Source organism: Rhinolophus sinicus, chromosome 4, assembly GCF_057876585.1.
Source record: "Rhinolophus sinicus isolate RSI-liver-muscle chromosome 4, RSI-T2T, whole genome shotgun sequence".
Taxonomy (NCBI): Eukaryota; Metazoa; Chordata; class Mammalia; order Chiroptera; family Rhinolophidae; genus Rhinolophus; species Rhinolophus sinicus.
In genome coordinates, this window is record NC_142504.1 from 9,141,783 (window position 1) to 9,163,029 (window position 21,247).

Below are 21,247 nucleotides of genomic sequence, written 5' to 3' on the forward strand. Positions count from 1 at the left end.
CCACCTCCCGTCGGTGGTGGATTCGGTCGTAGATTTGGGGAGAGCTTGGGCTCTTGGCTCTACTAGCACGTGTGTGAGAACTTATCTACCCCTCGTTGGTTGTCTCATTTCCAGAATCCCTGAAATTTCTAGCTAGTCTGCTGTTCGCTGCACTGGCACTGCAGCCTTAGGCTGGCAGAGCTGTGAGCTTTCACTGGGCATTTCCTAACTGAGTTTCTACTTCTACCGGCAATGCCCCTGAGCATAGATGTTTTTGCTCTCTGCCCCCAAACACATCAGCTCCCAACAGTAGCAAATATTTTGCTTTTGTAGGCCAGCCCCGCCTTGGGAGAACTATTGGGTCAGCCCAGTAGGGGAGGTGATGGTACTGCCGATGGTGGAGGGGGGCAGCCTGGGCACGACCCCCAGATTCCTGCCCAGAGTGCGTCAGTGTTCTTTAAGAATGAATGCATCTCAAATTGTTTTACTTGGGCTTAATTTCTAGAACCTGACATGGTTGTTTTTGACAGTTCTGTCTGATGTTACAGTTTTTAGTGGGGGAGGGGATTTGCCAACTTCTCCCTCTGCCACGTCTGAAAGTCCCCTACTCACTGAGTTTTGAGTGTTGATCCCGCCTGTATTTCCCAGATAACCTCACTTGCTCATGATGTTATTCTTTCTATGTATCATTGGATTGGTTGGCTACTATTTTTAAGGATTTTTGCCTATATTCATGAGTTTTATTCTGTAGTTTTATTTTCTTGTAATGTTTTTGTCACATTTTGGGTTGAAGGCAATACTAGCTTCCTAAAATTATTGGGACGCATTCAATCTCATATTTTCAAAGAGAATTTGTGCAGAATTGGCATTATTTCTTCCTTAAATGTTTGGTGGAATTCGACAGTGAAGCCCTCAAGACCTGGAGTTTTCTTCATGGGAGGATTTTCAGCTATAAATCCAGTTTCTTTCAGAAGTTCTTGGTAGTTTTATGTCTTTAGAGGTCACCTATCCATTTCATATATGTCATCAAATGGATTGTGTCTTTTTAAAAAATATGTTGTAGAATTCAATTAGTGAAAAATTCTTACTGAAATATTTACATATATGTGAAATGGTCTTTTATGGTTTTTTATTTAAATTTCTTTATATTAATATTATGTTAGTCATAAAGAGATGTGCTTTTTGTTTGTTTTTGCTGTTTTCCTACTTTCTATTTATTGTATTAATATTTTCAAAGTACCACCTTTTTATAAGTCCATTTTGGCTTTGTTGTATTTCTGTTTGTCACCAAATTCTGTCATCCTCATTTCCTTCCTTTTCTTTATGCTTGTTCTGTAGCTTTTTCTGATGCTTGAGTGAAAATGCTTGGCTCTTTTGTTTTCAACCTTTTATTTTCCGATAAATGCATTTAAATCTATAAATTTCCCTGTAAGTAGCACTTTTGTGTGTCTTACAAATTAACTGTTTTATGATTTTCTTTTTAACCTAAGGTTATTAAATTTCATTACTTAGTTTCTACCCCAAAGGATTTTTAAAGCCATTTCTGGTTATCATTTCCAATTTCATTGCATTTATGATTAGAAAAAATAATTTGTATTATATGACTTTGAAATTTATTGTAGCATGATCTGTGAACATTTAAAAAATGTGTTTTGTGTTTAAGATAACATGTATTCTTTGTGAAATTTGTACTCTATATTTGTGAGCTTAATATTCAGGTTTTATATTAATGTTTGTCTGCATTTTCTCTTTTAGAGACAAATATTTAACATTTCTATTAAACACTGTCAATTTATCTATTTCTTCCTACAGTTTCTTCAGTTTTTTTATACACTTTGAATCTATACTGTTAACTGAAAATATGTGCATGATATATATATAATCGAGCTTTGCTATTTATTTTACCAGCATATAATGTCATTCATTGTTTCTTTACATAAATTTTTTTGCTTGAATGCAATTTCATGAGACTTTACAATTGCTAACCTAGATTTCTTTGGTTCAATCTTTTTGGTGTATCTTGTTTTCTTTTATTTTGAACTTTCCTGCATACTTCTATTTTAAGTGTGTCTTTTTATAGACAATATAATATTGGATTTTCCCCCTTAAGTCCAATTAGAGCATTTGTCCTTCAGTAAATTTAAGCTCTTTACATATATGGCAAGGCAATTATCATTATTTGGGGACCTGTTTCTTCTGTAGTATTTGAGATTTACCAACTATTTTAGTTTTTAAATTTTTTTTCTACTTTTAGTTGGGCAGATAATTTCCGTATGCTATTTTAGGCGCTGTATAATCTCCCTGTTGATTTCTTAAACTTACTAGCATGCATTTCTTCCCCAACAAGGCAGTGTTTTGAAACTCTTCAGCACATTCCCACCACCCATTAGTTCCTACTCTCACCTTATCGAGATACCATTTGGGATTTTAGTTGTAGTTTGTTTTAGGTGTAATTTCCCCCTTTTCTTGGATCCCTGTTTTTTTAGACAATAATGAATTAAAAGTTTGGCCAACATTGTCTCATTTATTAAATGGAAGTAATTCCACCATCCTCGCATGGTTTTTGTGGGGAGAAGAGGGGATCTAAGTGAGAGCATTCGGGAATATGTAAAGAATTACACAGATGTTGCTTGTCAGTCAAAAGGTGCATGCTGATAGGCCTGCCCATTTTCTACTTCTTGCAAAAGGTCTTTTCAGTTCCTTCAGTCCCCTTTTCAGAAATCTGAAGTAGTGTTTCCTTTTCTTGACTCTCTCACACTTTGCCCCTTTATGACGGACACACATCCTTGTGTTACCAAGCCCATCTCTCCCGGTAGCCAAGGAGAGACTGTATTTTGCCAGGTTTAGCACATTGAGCAGGGAAAACCCAAGGATAAAAGACTGTGGTATGTTGATGACAGATCAACGTACTTGAGCAAGTGACTCGCATTCTTTGATGATAAATCAACACACCAAAACCAGGGTACGGTTGGAGCTATCATTTGTCTGCAAAGGAAGGGAGAACTGGAGTTGAGGGGACAGTACTTTCTGCTTTAGCGAAGGCTCACTGTATGAGAACAGTGAGCTGTGTGATGTAGTGAGGATTATTCTTAGATGCCATTAAGATTCAAATGCGTCATGACCATGCATGGCCTAATCTCATGGTACCTCTTTTTTTTTTCCCCTTGCTAGGCTCATATTGGCAACTTATTGACATCAAAATTCTTCAGTTACAAGGATTTTGATACTTTATTATATACCTGTGCAGCAGAGTTTGACTTTATGGAAAAGGAGGTAAGATGTGATTTCTAAGTCATTTTTTTCCCCTTAGGTTTTTAGCTCATTCATTTTTTAAAAGGGTATTCCTGTTATTTCAGACTCTGAGCTCTCTGTGTTATCTCAGTTTGAAGGGAAAGGAAAATCTGGCAGCTTAGAGAAAGATGTTCCTATTTACATTAGTATAGCTCCCTGAAATACATGATCTTTTCCCATTTTAGTAATTCAGAAACATGCATTCAGACTAGCAGTGGTTTTGTGGATGAGGAAACAGCGGCATTTCAACTTGCTGCTTTTTAGGGGTAGCATTAACTCAGCAAAGCTCAGGTTCTTACATTTCCACTCACTTTGTGGTGGTTTGTTTGAATGATCTCATTGCTTTGAAATACCATTGAGTACATTTTTCATTCCAATAACGTTTTTCTTTCCAAAATTGTATTCAGATGTTTAGATGGAGACAGAAGTCTGCAGTATTACTTAATGTACTTGAGCAAGTGACTCTCATTCTTTGTGTCATAGCTACTAGTTTCTAGTAGTGTGCTACAAACAGATAGTGTGACGACAAATTGAGATACACGGGAAAATACTTTGATAGTTTAATCGTATTTTATATAAAATATTATTTTGCACTACTTTAGGAGCTGGTTTGGTTCAACAGTCATGTATACCGAAGGTGCCAAAAAATGTGTACACATTTTAAGAAAGGAAAAACCTGTATTAAAATTATAATACTCAAAATATACCGATAACAAAAGATGAATACAAGTCACGTTTGACTTCTGCTATTACAAGCGGTGCTCAAAGTGGTTACCCTCAGCGTCCACACACTTCTGATGACGGCAAACTACTGCTTGAGCAACGTTGGCCAAAGTGTCCCCTTGCATACATTGTTTTGGCATCCTGTTGTATGTTTCTTTTTTAACACTACCTATGTGGCCCTGATTTATGATGATACTATGTGTGAAACATTTTCCTTCAGAGCTGTGTGTGTGTATGTATTAAACTGGCCGACATACTCTGTTGACACATCACTTTCGCCCTTGCCCCCCACTGGACGAGCCCCATGTCCTGAGTTACAGACCAGTGGATGAGAGCGCACCACACTGCAGACTCTTATCCACCAGACGTTCTGAGTGGGGCATGTCCTGCACATGTGGTGTTTACTGCCAGTGGCCTGTCTGACTTCATTCCCCGTGTTCTGGCAGACGGTTCTGACACAGTGGCTGAGTAAAGTATACAAGTGATAGTGTGCACCCTGCCGAAAGAAACTGAGGAAGAGTCTGTTGAAAGGCATTAAAACGCGTGTTGTAGCATAGGAAGGCTCCTCAGGGAAGCAGTAAAGGGAGTATAGGGCAAACACCAGCAGGGAATAAGGGCACAGCAGAAGTCCTTTGAGATTAATGAGGGTATACGTGTCACTGCAACCTCAGAGTACGAACCGTCAGTTACGTGATAGAAGAAACTTTATTGAGACACACCATGACTTCGGTCACTGGAGAAAATGGCAGAGCTGTTTCCAGCCTGCCACGCCCTCTCCCTGGGTATCTTCACAGAGACTGTGCTGTAGAGACGGGTCATGGTGCCAGTTCAGAGAGTGCGTCCATTGTATGGTACGTCCCTATGGTGGTGGGGAGGGAGCAATTTAACATGATGTCTTACTGATACCGAAGACAATTAAGATGTGTATTGGAGTGAGCAAAATGGTACGACCTTATTTACCTACAATTAGCACACAGAGAATAAAGTGTAAGAGCAAAATTTTAACACTGTTTTTTGGGTGGACAGATGATAGATGACGTTTTTTTTTTTGTAATTTGCATCTCCTAAATTTTCTACAGTAATCATGTATGAAGTGTATTATACTGTTAAAAGAAAATTTAAAAAAATTATGGGGATCTTTCCCTTTCAGACATGAAAATGGATAGCAACAGGATTTAAAGTACAGGGATACTAAGACAGGAACATTTTTATGGCCCAAAATAGACCATGCTGGATAGACCCATGTGTATTCTTAACTATGTGTGTGTATGGACTTAATGTGAAATGAAGAGGATATCACAGATAAATGGATAAAAGATGTATTATTTCTTGAACATTAATTGAAAAATTGCACTTGGGGTGTGGAGTCATGTTAAAGCCTTGTATCACATTATACACCAAACTTCATTTCAGTTAATTAACATGTTAAAAATAAATGAAGCCTGAAAAATAAATTTGAGAGACATTTCAATGAACAGTAACTTCATTTTTTAATGAGCATGATACCAGTGCAAAACGCATATGAGAATGATTAATAGATTTGTCTGCATGTAACTTAAAACATCTGACCATTAAATACTGTAAAAATAGAAAAACGACTAACTGGGATGATTCTTGCCATAAATATAACAAATGAAACGAGATTAATGCAATTAGTATAGGAGCTTGTTTGGATGAATAAAAAAGTGAGCAAGGACTCATCCTTCCCCCACCCACCAAAAACACATCCCCCCCTCAGACACGTGCAGAGAAAGGTGAAGGATGCGAGCAGACAGTGCATCGGGGAGGAAATGCTGAACAGCTGATTAAATGTGAAATTGATGATCTCCTCTGTTTTTCCTGCATTCTCTAGCTTTTACAGTGAGCACATATAACTCACTATATACGCTTAGAATAAAATCAAGAATTACAAAGAAATAGTAAAATGAAAGAATTTGTAATTGTAATAGAACACACATGCACACACATCTCTCGCTGTGTTTCATTTCCTTTGCATTTGTTCTTGTGCATGAACTCTCTCTGGTATATCTTTTGATATAGAGGGAGTGCAATAATTTTGTTTTATATTATACTTTTATATGTTAACCTTAGTCTGTTCTGTTAGTTTCCTACTGAGCGTTATACTGAGCTTAGCTAGTCACTTCTTGCTCCTCCCTTATGCTCACTCATTTCTAATGTATTGTAATACTGTAGTCAGGGACATTATTTTACTTCCTCTGTACTCTTCCCCCTCGAGCCCCATTTTTGAGAGTCCCCCTGTATCTGCAGTGTCCACACATATGACCACTCTACTATCCTGTCACCTTTATTTCCCCATTATTTTCATAGTTCAGTATTTTTAAAGCTCACTGTGAAGCCCCTCCTGCCGTTTCTTGGTTGTGTGAAGCTTGCTCACCAGTGGATTCCTCAGGAAGGGCTCATTTATCGAAATAAGCCCTGAGTTTTTACATGTTCAAAATATTTTATCAGTGTCTTTTATACATGAAGGTCAGTTTGGCTAGACACAAAGCTTTCGCTCAAGTTTCTTGCTTGAGTATCTTACATAAGTTACTCTGCTGTCTTCTGGTTTGAAATATTGCTGTCAAAGTCTGATGCTAATCTGATTTTTTTAAGAGAAATGTTTTTTAAATACCTTTCAAACTTTTGGAGTATTAAAATTGTTTGAACTCTTTTGTTAAATTTCGTTAAAAACTTTTAACACAATTTTGACACATTGCTTTTTTTAAGGTAAACACCTGTATCTTGCAATTTTTGTTAAATTTATTGTTAGTTGTTATTAGTAAATACCTAATTTTTAAAATAATAAAACAGTTTAAGTTATATTATTGTTGCTTAATGACAATTTAAATTTTACAATATACATATGTATTTAAAAACATTAAGTACTATGCAAATGTTTATAAAGGTAAATAGTAAGATAAAAACATAAAACGTCTCTTTTAATAGGACTTCTAACTCATGAAATATGCATTTTGTGTAATAACTTAATCAAAATTACTTGTCTAACACAGAATAATAAATGGAAAAGATTGGGCTAATGAGAGGGACAATCAGAAAATGCTACTTACTGTATACTTTGTAGAATTAAAATGTACCAGTATTTTTAGTATGGTTAAGCTAGATTTATCTTTACAAACATATCTGGGAAAGTATACTTTATTTGACTTAATAATGTGGGATTATTTTGTAAGGGAAAGTGTTGGTAATAAGCAAATCAGTGACAATTTAGAAATTTCCAGTTCAGGATTGTTTAAGACTGTGACCTCCAGTTATTGAGAGGTGGTTAGGATTGCACAGAGCTTTGTTATTTAAATTTTTCCTGTAGTTTATCAGCTACTAAAGAAAACGTAAAAATGTTTTTATTCGTGTGTGTGTGTGTGTGTGTGTGTGTGTGTGTCATGGGATCATGATTAAGATTTTTTATCCTCCACAAAATGTATAGGAAAAGCTCATGCGATTTAAAGAAGTTCTTTTCGCTAACGTTTGATGAATATTAAGTTGGGCCCCCCAGTTAGGAAAGCAGTGTGCAAAAAGTGAGCAGGAGCCCCTTCTGTCACAGTTTACACTTCCAAGGGTTTCGGAACTGTATTTATTAGTGTTGTCAACGCAACGTTTTGGGGAAGTTTGTTTCCATTGGAAATGCAACTTCATGTTTATGACGGGAGTCAGTGGGCAGGTTGGACCCTAGGTGGGTGAACGTTTCTGTATTTATACTTTAAAAATTCACTTGGTTCATCATTTGAAATGAAATTTTGTGTTTTTAAAATACCATTTTACTCTAACAAAACATCTCTGAATTTCAGACTCCACTAAGATACACGAAGACGTTGCTGCTTCCAGTCGTTCTTGTTGTGTTTCTTGCGATTGTTAGAAAGGTACGTCTGTCCCTTAAGCGCTCTTTCTTACAATAAAACATTTCCTTTTTCTACGTGGCAGTTACATGTACGAGGCTCTGTGTTAATCTGACACAATATTTTGCATACATTTAATGGAACACATTCTGTTTTTCTTGCTAGTAGCCTTTGATGAACATTTACAAGCTTTAAAAATATTCTGCTATCTGCCAACATAAAATAGACATAGGGAAAGGATGGCTCAAGTTTTGATAGTCACATATTTGAAAGACATGATCAAAGAGACCTTATTGACCCAGATACAGTTGTTTTTCCCTATGTAAATTATACCTGACTTGCTTTTAACCTGTATGTAACATTTACCTAATATATTTAATATACGCCCTTCTAAGTCATGTGTGCAGTGTTCACTAACTCCTGGATCGAGTTTATTATTAATCAAAAGGAAAAAATAGAATATTCACAATGCACTGTTAAACTCAATAAAATAGTTAGACCCCCAACTTGGCTTTAATAATGAAACTCTAAGGCCAGGGAAGTTATAATCTTTTGCAAAGAGCAGGTGTGTTAGTCTCTCTTTTTTCTTTTAATGGTCAGTGAACTCTTAACTGCAAGTGCCTTAAGAGACTGAACTGAGATTAATCTGTTATTGAAAAATAGATGATAGACCCTAAAAGTTTTCTGATTCGTAGCTAGTGATTTCTGTGTTAACACAGTGTCATATATTTACAGAATTTTCTGTACTGTGATTATTGTTTACATTATATATACATATTTGTACTATCCCAAAACATCTCATATGTATTATTTCAGTTGGTTATTTGACAAGCTTATGAGGTGCACATACACATTATTATCCCCATTTTGACAGATGCAGAATTGAAAGATCAGAGAGGCTGTTACCGGTCTCATATCATGTTCATGAAAAAGCAAGGGAAGAGCGAGAATCAGACTCTGAAATGGTCCTCCTCTCCCCCGCCCTATTGGGCTTTGTATAGGATTCTGCTTTGTAGTCTCACAGCCCTTTTCAAACCTAGTCAGGTGTGGTGAGTCAGTGCCTGCTGTTTGCCAGCTCGATGCTGCCTTTGCACTCGTGCACACTGTGTGTGGGTGTGCACCTAGCAGGCAGGAAAATCCTAGATGTTGGCAATCCAGAATGCGTTAACAAGACAGCAACCTGGATGGCTCGAGATGGCGCAAATTATTAGATCGGGTGAAAGAAGCGGGGATGTTCGATTTAAGGAAGAAAGATTCCAATGGAAAGAGGATCATTATTTTCACATATTTCAAAGCCTGCCTCTTGGAAATAAAATTACATTCATTTCGGCTCCTGAGAGTTGCGGCCAATTCCAGGAGGTGGGACTTTTGAGCAGAACTGATCTGGACTGACTGGACTGAGTGGGAACGTGTCATAGAGTCAGGCAGCGAGTGACTGGGTGGTTCGTCCACGGGCTGGATGAAAACCTGTCAGCATGGCACAGAGGACATCATACTGGGGATAGGATTTCAGGTTAGATGACCTTCCGTGACTGCGAAGTGTGAAAACACAATGGTAGGTGGCTGTGCTACTGAGTCTCTGGGCCAGTTAGTTACCTGTGTCCAGAATCAAGGAGAGGCCTTGCTGACCACCGGGCTGTGCTGGAATTCACTGAGTGTGAACCAGAAGCCGAAAGATCGGGTTTCCAGGTCCAGCAGTGCTTCCTCGTTGCTGTCCACCTTCAGGGAGATCGTTTAATTCATCGGAGCCTGTGGCTCTTAAATGAGGATCATAACGTCTACCTGGACAGGGTTGTTGGGTATGAGATGTGATCAGGTGCAACTGTGCAAATTTAAGATTTTGTTTTTGTAATTATTACTTTCTGAGTTACCTCTTATCTCCATATCAGTAAAAATTTGTAAGTTTAGAAGATGCTTTAGTTAAAATTTTGCTTTTCCCGAAACACCTCTTCTAAATTGTTTAAAAATCTATTTGCAGATTATTAGTGACATGTGGGGTGTCTTAACTAAACAACAGACACATATAAGGTAAATATGCTATTAATGATTTTGTTACTTTGTCCATTTATTAAGCCGATATTTATCATGTGTTAATTTCATAGTCATATACTCAGCATTCGACAATTGACGCTTTCTGTTGTTGTCGTCCCTCTTCTTTGCTCTCCTCATTGTTTCTCCTCTGTGCAGAGCTCAGCACGTCATTTTCTCGTACCTCAGGTCCCACCCGCGACACCCTGACAGCAGCTCTACACGTAATCTATACGTGCAGGGCGCAGCTTTCTGCCTCTGTTTAGCAGGGAAAATAAATTATTCTTTTGTTGGCTTTAGGACCAATGGACTCTCTCTTGAGAGAAGAGCAGGGAAGTATAAAACTGGATCCATACCTCACTTTTTACACAAAATAAATTCCAGATGGAACAAAGATTTAAATATAGAAAAAAATGAAACCCCTAATTGACCAGGAGATTATTTTTATAATTTTAGGGTTAGAGAGGCCTTGTGCAGTACGACATAAAACCTGTGAGCTACGAGGGGAGATTGACAAGGTTGACCAGATAAATACTTTGGTTTGGGACGATACTGTAAGCATTGTTCAAAGAGAAAGACAAATTGGGAGAAATATTTGTAATATATGACAAAGGATTCATGACCCTCACATATACAGAGCTATAAATATATAAGAAAAATGCTAAAAGCCCATTAGAAAAATGAGTGAAGGACACAAACAGGCAATTGAGAGAAAAGTAAGTTCTCATTTTCCCTCTCCCACCACACTGGTGTCCTGTGACCCTTCTTTCTGCCCTTGAACCGTGGAAGTTGTTTCCTGCCTCTGCAGTTTGGCAGTGGTTGTGCCCTAAGCCCATAACTGTGCCCCACGTTCCCCACAGCCCTGCTCTCTGAGTGGCTACTCCTTCAATCCTTATGTAAATGCTTCCTCCTCCAGGAAGCCTTTCCGGACCATCATTTCTGAGTAGATTCCTTGTCTCCTTGCTTATGTTCCTCCATCACACACTTTATGTCTCTCAGCATTTATCACCATTTACACTTAAATACTGTAGTTCCTGAAGGGAGGGGTCTTTTTTGTTGTTCAATTCAGTGTTTATGTGTGCCATGCCTGGCACATAGTGAAGAATAGTAATTGCATCAATGAAGACTTACACACGACAAATAGATACACAGAAAAGTGCCTAATCCCATGGTAAAGTGAAAACCTTTGTACTTAACCATATTTGTAAAGGTGAATAATACCCACTGCTTGCAAGGGTGGAAGTAGATGAGAGTGCAGTTTGGCCATACCTAGCAAAACATAAAATGGGCCTGTTTGCTGACCCAGCCCTTCACCAATGCAATGTTATCCTCTAAGTGTGCTCCCAGGAATGCACGGGTAATGGTGCAGAGATGCTCATGGGGTGTTCTGTGTAATGTGAAAAATGGAAGCAACCAAAAGACCCACCAAGAAGGGTTTAATTATGATCCAGTCATTGAGTAGAATGCTGGGCCACGTTTATGGAAATCTTTTCATCATACATCATTGAATATAAAAAAATTTACAAAACAATATATAGGATGATTACACTTTTGTTTAAAATATGAAGATTTTGTGTTTATTTGTGTATAGGAGGGATGTGGAAAGATAAAACCTATAACAATTAAGAGCATGGGATTGAAGGATGGAGTAAAGGAAATTTTAATTCTTTCATTCTTTTCTTGGATTTTTTGGGGTGTAGAGATTGTTGAATTGATGTGTCTGTATTTTCTTTTATGACTTGAATACACACAGCCTTATATATTATTCTCTCACCTACAGATTTCTACCAACCAGTGATAAATTATTGCATGTACCTCTGACACAATCCTTGTTCTCATTTAGAAACAATTTGCTGTAACTGAGCCCTTGTTTATAACTGCAACCTTTGGGGACTGATGTATGATGCCAAAATTTCTCTTTATTTGAGGTGACTTTTTTTTTCTGTATTGCCTGGTAAGGGGCTATGAAGTTACAGCTGTAGTATATGCAGCTCTGGAAGAAAAAGGTGGAACGTTTCATGGAAACAAAGCTGTCCTTTCAAGAATAATTAAACTATAGAAATAGTTACAGAAAACCACTGAACGTCATGGGGGTTGCCCTTTTAGGTAGGATCAGAGCTTTTTTGAAAGGAGGATGGCACTTTGATATTTCATTCTGTATAATTATCAAAGTCATATGCCAATATAAAAAGGGAAGGGATAGGAGGTACATTTTAATTATCCAGATGGGAATGCTAGCATCCTCTTTATTCAGGACCTGAGGGTAAAGTAGGAGAGAGGCACCATGATATAGTAGAAAATATGTTGGCTCTGAAATCAGTCAAAATAAAGACTTGGCTTTACCAAATTCTCCAATAAGATCATGTGCTATCTGGATTAAGAGTTAATTGAATCATTTATTCATTGGTTCAAAAAAAAAAATTGAGCTCTATATGCCGGGCATTGTTCTAGGTCTTAGAAATATATCAGTGCTTAAGATAGAGAAGGTGTGTGTTATCAACTCACACATTTGTGCCTCTGACCCAGACTTTGCCCTTGAACTCCAGATTTATACATGGACTTCCTGTTTGTCATCTCTACTTGGGTGTCTAGTGAGAATGTTAAATTTTATGAACACAAAATTGGACCTCTGAGTGTATTCTGGATCTTCCTGGGCCCAGATGGTACCACTATCCTCCGCCAAGCTCTCTCCTCTCTAATCCTGCTGTCTGTGTTGTGAGCCACCAAGGACCTTCCTGCACTGGCGCTTTGCATGGTCTGCCTCTGCCCAGCTCAGAGGGATCCTTAGGCTCCGCTCACAGCTCCTTCAGGCCCAGCTCCAAGGTCACTCAGCTGGTGACCCTGATGAATATATGCCTTTTGGGTCAAACAGCACTCCCTCCATCTTTTACTCCACAGTACTTATCACTATATGACATGTTTATTTGCTTTTTGTCGCCTTTGACTTATATGTAAGCTCTGCGAGGACAAAGGGTTTTTCCAACTTGTTTACTACTATCTGCAGTGTCATCAGTACTCAGTGAAATTGAGAGGATGGATGGATTTGTACTCCATACTCCAAAAATGTTCAATTTAGTAGGGGGAGACAGATGATAATCAATAAACCAATAAATGAAAATACCATTTTCTGTGAGAAGATAGAATGGAGTAGAAGCAGTCAAGGAGAGGGGCACTCCTGTGGGAGTCGCAGGAGCCGCTCTGATGTTTGAAAGAGTAACATTAGTCTAGTGTGACTGGAGCCTGGCGGTTGAGAGGGCACGTGGTAGAAAGTGAGTTTCAAGGATGAGAAGTGGGGAGCAGCTTAGGAACAGGAACACCATGTGTGAGGATTTTGGACTTCAGTCTAATTGCAAAAGAGCCGTTAGAGGGTTTTAAGTAAGGGAGTGACATGACTGGATTCCCGTTTTCACAAGCTTGCTCTCACTACAGTGATGAGAATGGATGGAGGGAGGGCCAGAGTGAGATGTGAGGAGGATAAGGGGGGCTCTAAGCATGTTTCCTTTCTCAGGAAATTAAAACTGCCAAGCAAAGCTAAAGGTGGGACTTTGAGGCCGTGTCTACATTCCAGAGCTGCTGCTGAGAAAATCCTCCTGTGTGGCTTCCTGAATTGTCTCCATAGCAGCTACAGTTTTGGGGGGAGCGGAGGGACCACCGGGATGGGAAGCAGGGGGTGGGGACTGCAGGCTTCAGAGTTCCGCTTCACCCCCTGCTTTGCCAGGATATGGCCAACAAGCCTTTTGTTGGCCTCATAAATGTCTGTGTAGTCTCATAGGAAGACTGTGCAACATTGTCGCTTGTTCCAGTAAACCGTCTTAAAAGATTGTAGCACCAGTTTGGGGTCATGACTCTTAACTTACTTTGATTTACATATATGTATCCTGGGAATGTTATTGAAGTTGTAAGACAAAAATGCAAATAATTGAAGTGCTTCAACAATGATTCAATAATAGTATTTCTTTCTTCATTTCAGAAAACACCAGTTTGATCATGGAGAGGTAAAGACATAACATTACTGAAATGTACCTTATTTTAATGTTTTTATGTATTTGGACTTTTCTTTTGAGTTCCGGTTTCTGAAGTTATTGGTCATCATCCCTAATCATCTACAGAATAAGCCTGCATATATTCTTATAATAACACTACAAGCGTGACCATTCATTTGTTAAAACAAGTAGGAAACGCACTTGCTCTGCTCTGATCCTCCTCAGTGTAACAGCAGCTTATTTCTGGAGCCCATTTAGACACATATGTGGATTGTCTTTTGCATGATTGGCAATAACTTTCCTCTCTGCTCACCTTGCCTCAGACTTCAGGGATGTGACTGCTTGCAGCTCCCATCCCTGGTGTTTCAGCCTGGTTTTTTTTTTTTTTTTTTTTCCCCCTCTTTTTTTAATTGAGGTGTAATTGACATGTAACATATTATATGAGTTTCATAATGATTTGAATTTGTATACATTGCGAAATCATCACAGCAAGTCTAGTTAACATCTGTCACCAAACTTAATTACAAACATTATTATTTTTCTTTTTCTTCTGATGACGACTCTTAAGGTTTACTCTCTTAGCAACAGCATGGTAACTATAGTTAATACTACTGTATTGCATATTCAGTCTGGTTTTGATGGCTCTTCCCACGGTGGAGCTCCGGGATCTTCAGCAGCAGTTACTTCTGGTTACCACTTTCCTTCCTGGATCTCATGGGAGCCTCAAGGGAGATTCAGAAATGTGTGCTTATCACCCACAGGCTTGGCTCTGAGCAGAGCTGCAGGACCACAGGCCTTAGTGATTTTATGTTAGTCCTCTAATCAAAGGCAGGAGTTTGAAAGTGAATTTTAGGACTTATTTCAGAAATCAAAGTGCTGTTACGAAGAAAAAGCACCCTTTTCTGTATATTCACAGTCTTAACAATATAGTCTTCAACTTCACAAGTCATAGGAGTAAAAAATGCCTTCTTTTTCTTTCAGCTGGTTTATCATGCATTACAACTGTTAGCGTATACAGTGCTTGGCATTTTAATTATGAGACTGAAACTCTTTCTGACACCACACATGTGTGTTATGGCTTCCTTGATCTGCTCAAGACAGGTAATTTACATTGGCATTATAGCTGCTATAATAATTTTACAGCCTTTGTTATTGAGTGACCCTAAAATAATATTCAATTACCCTAAGTCCTTTAAACTGTTACAGTTAAAGTTTTGTGCTCATCTTTCCTAAAGGGTCAGAAGTGATCATTTTTTATTCTTCTAACTTCTGATAGAGTCCTTGACATACAGCAAACACTCAGTGCAATCTGAATTCATAAATGATTACTATAGATATTGATAGAAAGCAGAGCTTAATTGTAGAAATTTTGTTTTGTTTTGACATTCATATCACAAAGAATTTTAACAACTGATTTCGAGTTACAAGTACTTTTAAATTATATGTTCTTTTTTAGTATTCAGCTTTAAAAATTATTTTTTATTTATTTGAGTATACACTTGCTTACACAGCCCTGACTTTACTTTTTAAATTTAGCTCAAGCCATCTTGGTTATGTGCTGCTTGTTTTTCCCGGGTAACTGCCTCCTTGCTCTGTATTCATAGATTGATGCTTCTACACGGTGTCACCTTTTCATCAATCAACCAGCCAAGGTGCACCAGCAGTTCCTCTTTTAAATTTAGCAAATATTTACTAAGCATCTAAACCACCCTAGGGATGAGGGCAGAGTGGTAGATAGAAAAATCCAAAAGCAAAGGTTTTTATATGTGTCCTCAAGAAGCTTCAAATCTAGCGCTACAGACATGTAGAGAAATAATCATAAGGAGAGAGTGATGGAGACACTGTAATGATTAATTTTTCCATATCACTGAATATGGAAAAAATGAGCCAGTCTCAAGGCTCCCAGGTGGAATGTTATTAGTTGGAGACGCACTGCTTTCCGGAGGCTGATTCAAGGGTGAGGCCGCCGTTCCTGGCTCATCCAGGCCTGGACAGGAAAGGAGGCTGGTTGGAAGCGTCGCCTCCTAAATCCCACCTGCAGTGTGACTGCTGGAGGTGGGTGCCCCAGGCTGACCTGACAGGTGGGACTTCTGTGCACAGGTGTCCACACTGAGAAGGACCCTGTACCGAGTGTTGTTCTGCCGTTGCTGTTTTGGATTTCTTCCTAATTTTCGAACAAGGAGCCCCACATTTTCATTTTGCACGGGGCCTGGCAAATCATGTAGGTAGGCCTGGCCTCCCCTGAATCTGGAGTAGGAGAGAGCAAGTTGAAGGGAGAGCTTCTTAAATCATGTCCCACTTGTATAAGGCAAAGGGTAGAATTCTTTTGATTCCTACTATGTCATTGTTTCTGGAATTTTTCCTTCTGGAAATTAATCTGGGACCCTAGCAGTTTCTTCTCTGTTTGGTTATTGGACACGTGCTGCTTCGTATTAATAATTATCCATGTGTTTTGGATTTGGTTTCAGCTGTTCGGACGGCTCTTTTGCAAAGTGCATCCTGGCGCTGTTGTTCTTGCTGTATTAGCAGCCATGTCCATACAAGGTTCAGCAAATCTGCAAACCCAGTGGAATATTGTAGGGGAATTCAGCAATTTGCCACAAGAAGAACTTATAGAATGGATCAAATACAGTACCAAACCAGGTAAAAAAAAAAAATGTTATTTAGGTGGTGTTTTTCCCAAATTTTATATACCACTGCAAAATCCTAAGCCCAAATAACTTTCAATGGTGTTACTCTTTCTAATTAGTGTTGCTTCTAGATTATCCAGAAAAAGAGAGATGTCAATTTTACTTAAGTGCTTTGCAAAGGCAATGTTATACGTGTTTTCTTAGTAATTAATTTTGCTATTTTCTACAAATTCTAATTTTTTTCAAAGTTCTACATGCCGTAATTTAAAATAATTTTTATGCTTACTTCCTTAATGAAGTTTTAATCTTAGTCCTTCAAATTCTGTCTTGAAATAAGCCCATAGAATCTTAAATTTATTCATGTTTGGAAAAGGAGATTTTGTTGTCACTCATGTATCAGATAACTGGATATTAAATCACCCTCCATAATTCCTTGGTGCTATGAAACTTTCTTAAGTGAATTTGATGCTTCATTCCTAGAATCAGGAAAGATTTCCAAAATCTTACAAAAGAAAAAACCAAAACCCAGAGATTCTCATTGGTGAAACCATGAGGCTCTATTTTCCAAGGAAAACAGTTACCCAAGCTTGGTTGCTGACTGCTTACTACATTGTCAGCCATCAGACTTCATTCTGGTTCTGCCACTAGATCTTTAAGTTACAAACCTCTCTGGGTCTCAGCTTTTCACTGGGAAGTAATTGAATTGACGAGGAGGAGACCCCGTGTAATGCTCACCGAGTGTCTTCCTGAGCCCTCGCTTCCTGCTTTGCAGACGCGGTGTTTGCGGGCGCCATGCCCACGATGGCAAGTGTCAAACTGTCCGCACTGCGGCCCATTGTGAATCATCCGCATTACGAAGATGCAGGTTTGAGGTTAGTACACAATTCTCACGTTGCTGGAAACAAACTTTTCCTCTAAATAGTGAGTGCGAGAACCAGCAAAATATGAGACATGTTTCAAAAAGGATATGGTGAATTGGGATTTATAGTTAGGGTGGAATGTTGAAATAAGATGCTAAATTAGACACAAAACTGATAAGGCTCCATGGGGCAGTAAAACTACCACCCTTGGGGTCATCTTCTCTACCAGGCAGCAGAAAGAAACCCCACGTATCGGTTTTGTACAGGTTTCCAGGGCTCCACAAGCTGCAGGGCCCTGGTAGTTACCACCACCCTCACGTTCCCCCAAAAATGCATTAGCCTTTGGGTTTTATTAAGGCTGCGTGTGGGCCATTGTTCTTGAATTCTCAGGAATCAGTTGAAATGGAATAGCATTCAAAGAAGGTTTTATTCTGTTTTTCACAAATTACCCTGCTAGAATGATCTTGTTTTTTGTTTTTTACTATTTTTTTCATAAACACGTTAAATGTATTCTCTTTGAAAAGGAAATAGACTTAATTTTCATGCAATTTCTAGTGTAGGTCAACTTACAAATTTCCTAAGTAACTGGGTGAATCCTATTAATATAGTCTTTTGGCTAACCGTGGGACATACATTTTATAAATAAAAAGCTTTTTCATTAAAAAATCAATTTCGGCAAGCTAATTTCCAGCACAATTATATTGAGTAAATTCAGCTTTTAAAAAATCTCAGACTAAAATGGAGAGCCATTTAATGCCAATTATTGTCAGTACCAAAAGTTGGAGCCAGTGCAGCTTTACCGTGGTCCTGTGGTTGTGTTTGTGTAGCTCATCCCGTCCCCACACAGGACCTTACTCTTATTTGTGATACAGTGGTAAAGAATTTAAAACAAAAACAAGCTCAGAACCAGACTTAAGTGTGGAAGTGAAGGGCTGCATGTAACGGAATCTCTTCCCCCAGAACCACTGTCACTGTGCCACTTCTGCCTTTTTCTTTTGACCTCCCCGTGCCCCTAGCAGAACTCTGGGGAATCTTCTGTGTCGTCTTCCTCCAGCCCCATTCAGTGCCTTCTTGGTTGCGTCCTTCTAATCTTGACATCCTTCCACCCAATTATTTTTCTTTAAAGAGCCAGAACGAAAATAGTGTACTCCATGTATAGTCGAAAAGCAGCAGAGGAAGTGAAGCGAGAACTGATAAAGTTACAAGTGAATTATTACATCCTAGAAGAGTCGTGGTGTGTAAGAAGATCCAAGTGAGTATCCAACACAGTTGATATTTCACTTCGTGGAACATGAAAAGTTCACTCAGTGTCGTGGCAAGTGCGTTACTAATCGTATGTGTGGGATGTATGTAACATTTAGCAAAGTGTAAGTGGAAAAAAACATTTTTAGATAGTCATTTGGGGTTTTTTTCTTTTCTAGTCGTTATAAATATCTGTTTCTTTTGTAGTGATTTCCATGTGTACACCGTGTACACTTACAGGTATGATATTGGCACTGAGTGGTAATTTCCCAAAGTATTCATATATGCCTGTGATGTTTTCAAGATCTTTTATTTCAAGGTGGATGTATTTTCTTTCAAAAGACTTGTGGAGTCTGAGACCAAGTAACAGAGCGTCTCATTGTAATGAAGTACGTCGGGCTGCTGAGGGTCAAAGCCTCATTTGTCCAGAACCACATGCCTGCACCAGCCACACAGTGTCCTGTGGTGGACGGGACCCTCACAGTGGCCGCTTAGAGTGAAACTTCCTTCTTGCTGTTTCACATCTTATTTGGGTGGGAAAATAATTAACTTTACCCTGATCCATGTTCTCTTGGGTTTCTGGTTTTAAAAAGTATCTACTTCCACAGAGAAGTTCACTAAGCAGAGTGTGGCAACAAGAGTAAGATTTTAAAAGCTAATGTGAGCTCTGAAGTTGACTATTTAGAAATGTTGGGTCTGGGTGACTAGATGGCAGATGACAGTAGCTTGCTATTAAAATATCAAAGCATTTGCTCCACAAGGAGCACAGACATCAGCATTTTCATCAGAAATCAAGATATTTTATGGAATGCTATTTTAAAAATCCTCACTAGTCTTTAAACAGAAGCCTTCAGGAGATTGCTATGTCTATGGCTTAATCATACTCATTCACAATGCACTTCAATGGTACACAAGAGAGTTGATACAAAATATTAAATATTGACTCAGGAGTGAAAACAGTTCTGTGACACAGTATCAGCAGTGCCCACAAGGAAACTCAAACAATTGTTCATTGTTGATTGGTTTTCTGTGAACATGTCCCAAGTGACTTGAATTTAATCAAGAGCTATAGATATGTTATTGTTCTTAGAGTCATAATTTAGAAAATGCTGGAAGTCCTCTGAACATAGGAATATATATGAAATTCATATACTCACCTTCAATTAACTTTGCTGCATAAATTTAGGACAAAGAAGTCATAAGCATCTCTCATAACAATTTAGAAGGACATTGTAATAAATGAATGGTGGGCTGATAGTTGCCATCGGAAGAACTGGGTTTCTTGACAGATTTCCAGCAGCATCGAGATCTGCTTTGTTGCCTGGGCCCTCGCTTCCCGTTCAGGTTTGCCAGCCTGACACAGCTGGAGAAGAAGAGTGATGTTTCATGACCTTTTCCCCCAAGCTAATGATGAGCCTTGGTTCACGATTCTTCCATTTTTTTCCTGGACCCTTGCATGGCATTTTGAAAAATATGTCAGAGCAGGGGAGCCAGTGAGGGACCCACATAGGAGAAGAAATGGAAGACGGACTAGTATTTATCTTGTGCTTAAACTGTGCCCGGCATGTTGCTGAGCACTGTATTTGTGTGATCTCATTTACAAGGGTCTTAATTGTGTAGCTTGATTATTCCTTAAACACTCAACACCCTGTATTCAAATACAAGTACGAAAATACACTCCAATGCAAGTTGTAGATGAGTTTTTAATTAACTACTCTTTTATTCTCAGTTCTCGGCGTTCTTTTTCATTAATCCCAATAATAGAGTTGACATAAAATTAAAATACATGAATTCAGAAGAAAATGATTCAGGTTTTCACTAATGCTGTTTAAAGATGTGGTTGGCTGGTCTGGGGAAACTTTAGGAAACTCAGAGAAGGGTTAGAGGATGTTACACTTAGGCAGACAGAGCTCACAGAGGCGGCTTCGCCCTCTCTTTTATTCCTGAAAGCACTGAACCCAGGAGCTGGGACATTTTCTATTTCCTGTATATTTCACTTTCTACTGCCATTGGCCAACAGTGTAGTAACAGTTTGGCCTTGGCATGTGTGAGAAAATTAAAAAGTAGGAAACCCAAGCTCAGTGTTATCATATGTGTTCAATGTCAGTAGAATCTGGTGCTTGCCAGGGTGTGCAAAAAATGTGCACTGAATACTCTTCATGGGAACACTCATTGGGAAAACCTTTTTGGGAGATAATTTGACAGAGGCAGAGTGAAAATTGTGTAGTCTTTTGACATAGCAATAGAGCTACTTTTAGAAGTTCAGCTTGCAGAACGATATACGCGTAGGCGCAGACATGTTTATGTAAGCCTTGTTTTATAATTGTAAAATGGGAAACAATGAAAATATCCACCCATAAAAGAGTGGTTAAGTAATACATAGGCGTACTAACAACAATTAAAAAGAATAAAGTAGGTCTGTGTGTACTGAGATGGAAAAATGGCCACATTTTATTGTTAAGTGAGGAGACCCAGAATAATCTCATTTTTGTAAAAGCCACCCAGAGCATTTGTGTATATGAGCATGTCTGTGCCTATATTTGTATGCGTGTGTGTCTGAACATACAGTCTAGCAGAATGTATGCTGGGTTGTTCACACAAGTCACCTCTGAGATATGGCACTGGAGGGGACGATGTCGTTCACCTTTTTATTTTGTTAG

The 21,247-nt window shown here is 38.6% G+C and overlaps 1 protein-coding gene across 2 annotated transcripts in view; it reads left to right on the plus strand.

Annotated features, from left to right (window-relative positions):
- The window catches only part of DPY19L1 (dpy-19 like C-mannosyltransferase 1), a 73,071-nt gene that overhangs the window by 47,369 nt on the left and 4,455 nt on the right, over positions 1–21,247 (plus strand). For both annotated transcript variants that reach the window (XM_074340990.2, XM_074340989.2), the window contains exons 14-21: positions 3,151–3,252; positions 7,797–7,868; positions 9,823–9,872; positions 13,843–13,867; positions 14,837–14,956; positions 16,324–16,498; positions 17,258–17,357; positions 18,472–18,597. In XM_074340990.2, coding sequence (XP_074197091.2) covers positions 3,151–3,252; positions 7,797–7,868; positions 9,823–9,872; positions 13,843–13,867; positions 14,837–14,956; positions 16,324–16,498; positions 17,258–17,357; positions 18,472–18,597 — 770 coding nt within the window. The remainder of the gene's footprint in view (positions 1–3,150; positions 3,253–7,796; positions 7,869–9,822; positions 9,873–13,842; positions 13,868–14,836; positions 14,957–16,323; positions 16,499–17,257; positions 17,358–18,471; positions 18,598–21,247) is intronic.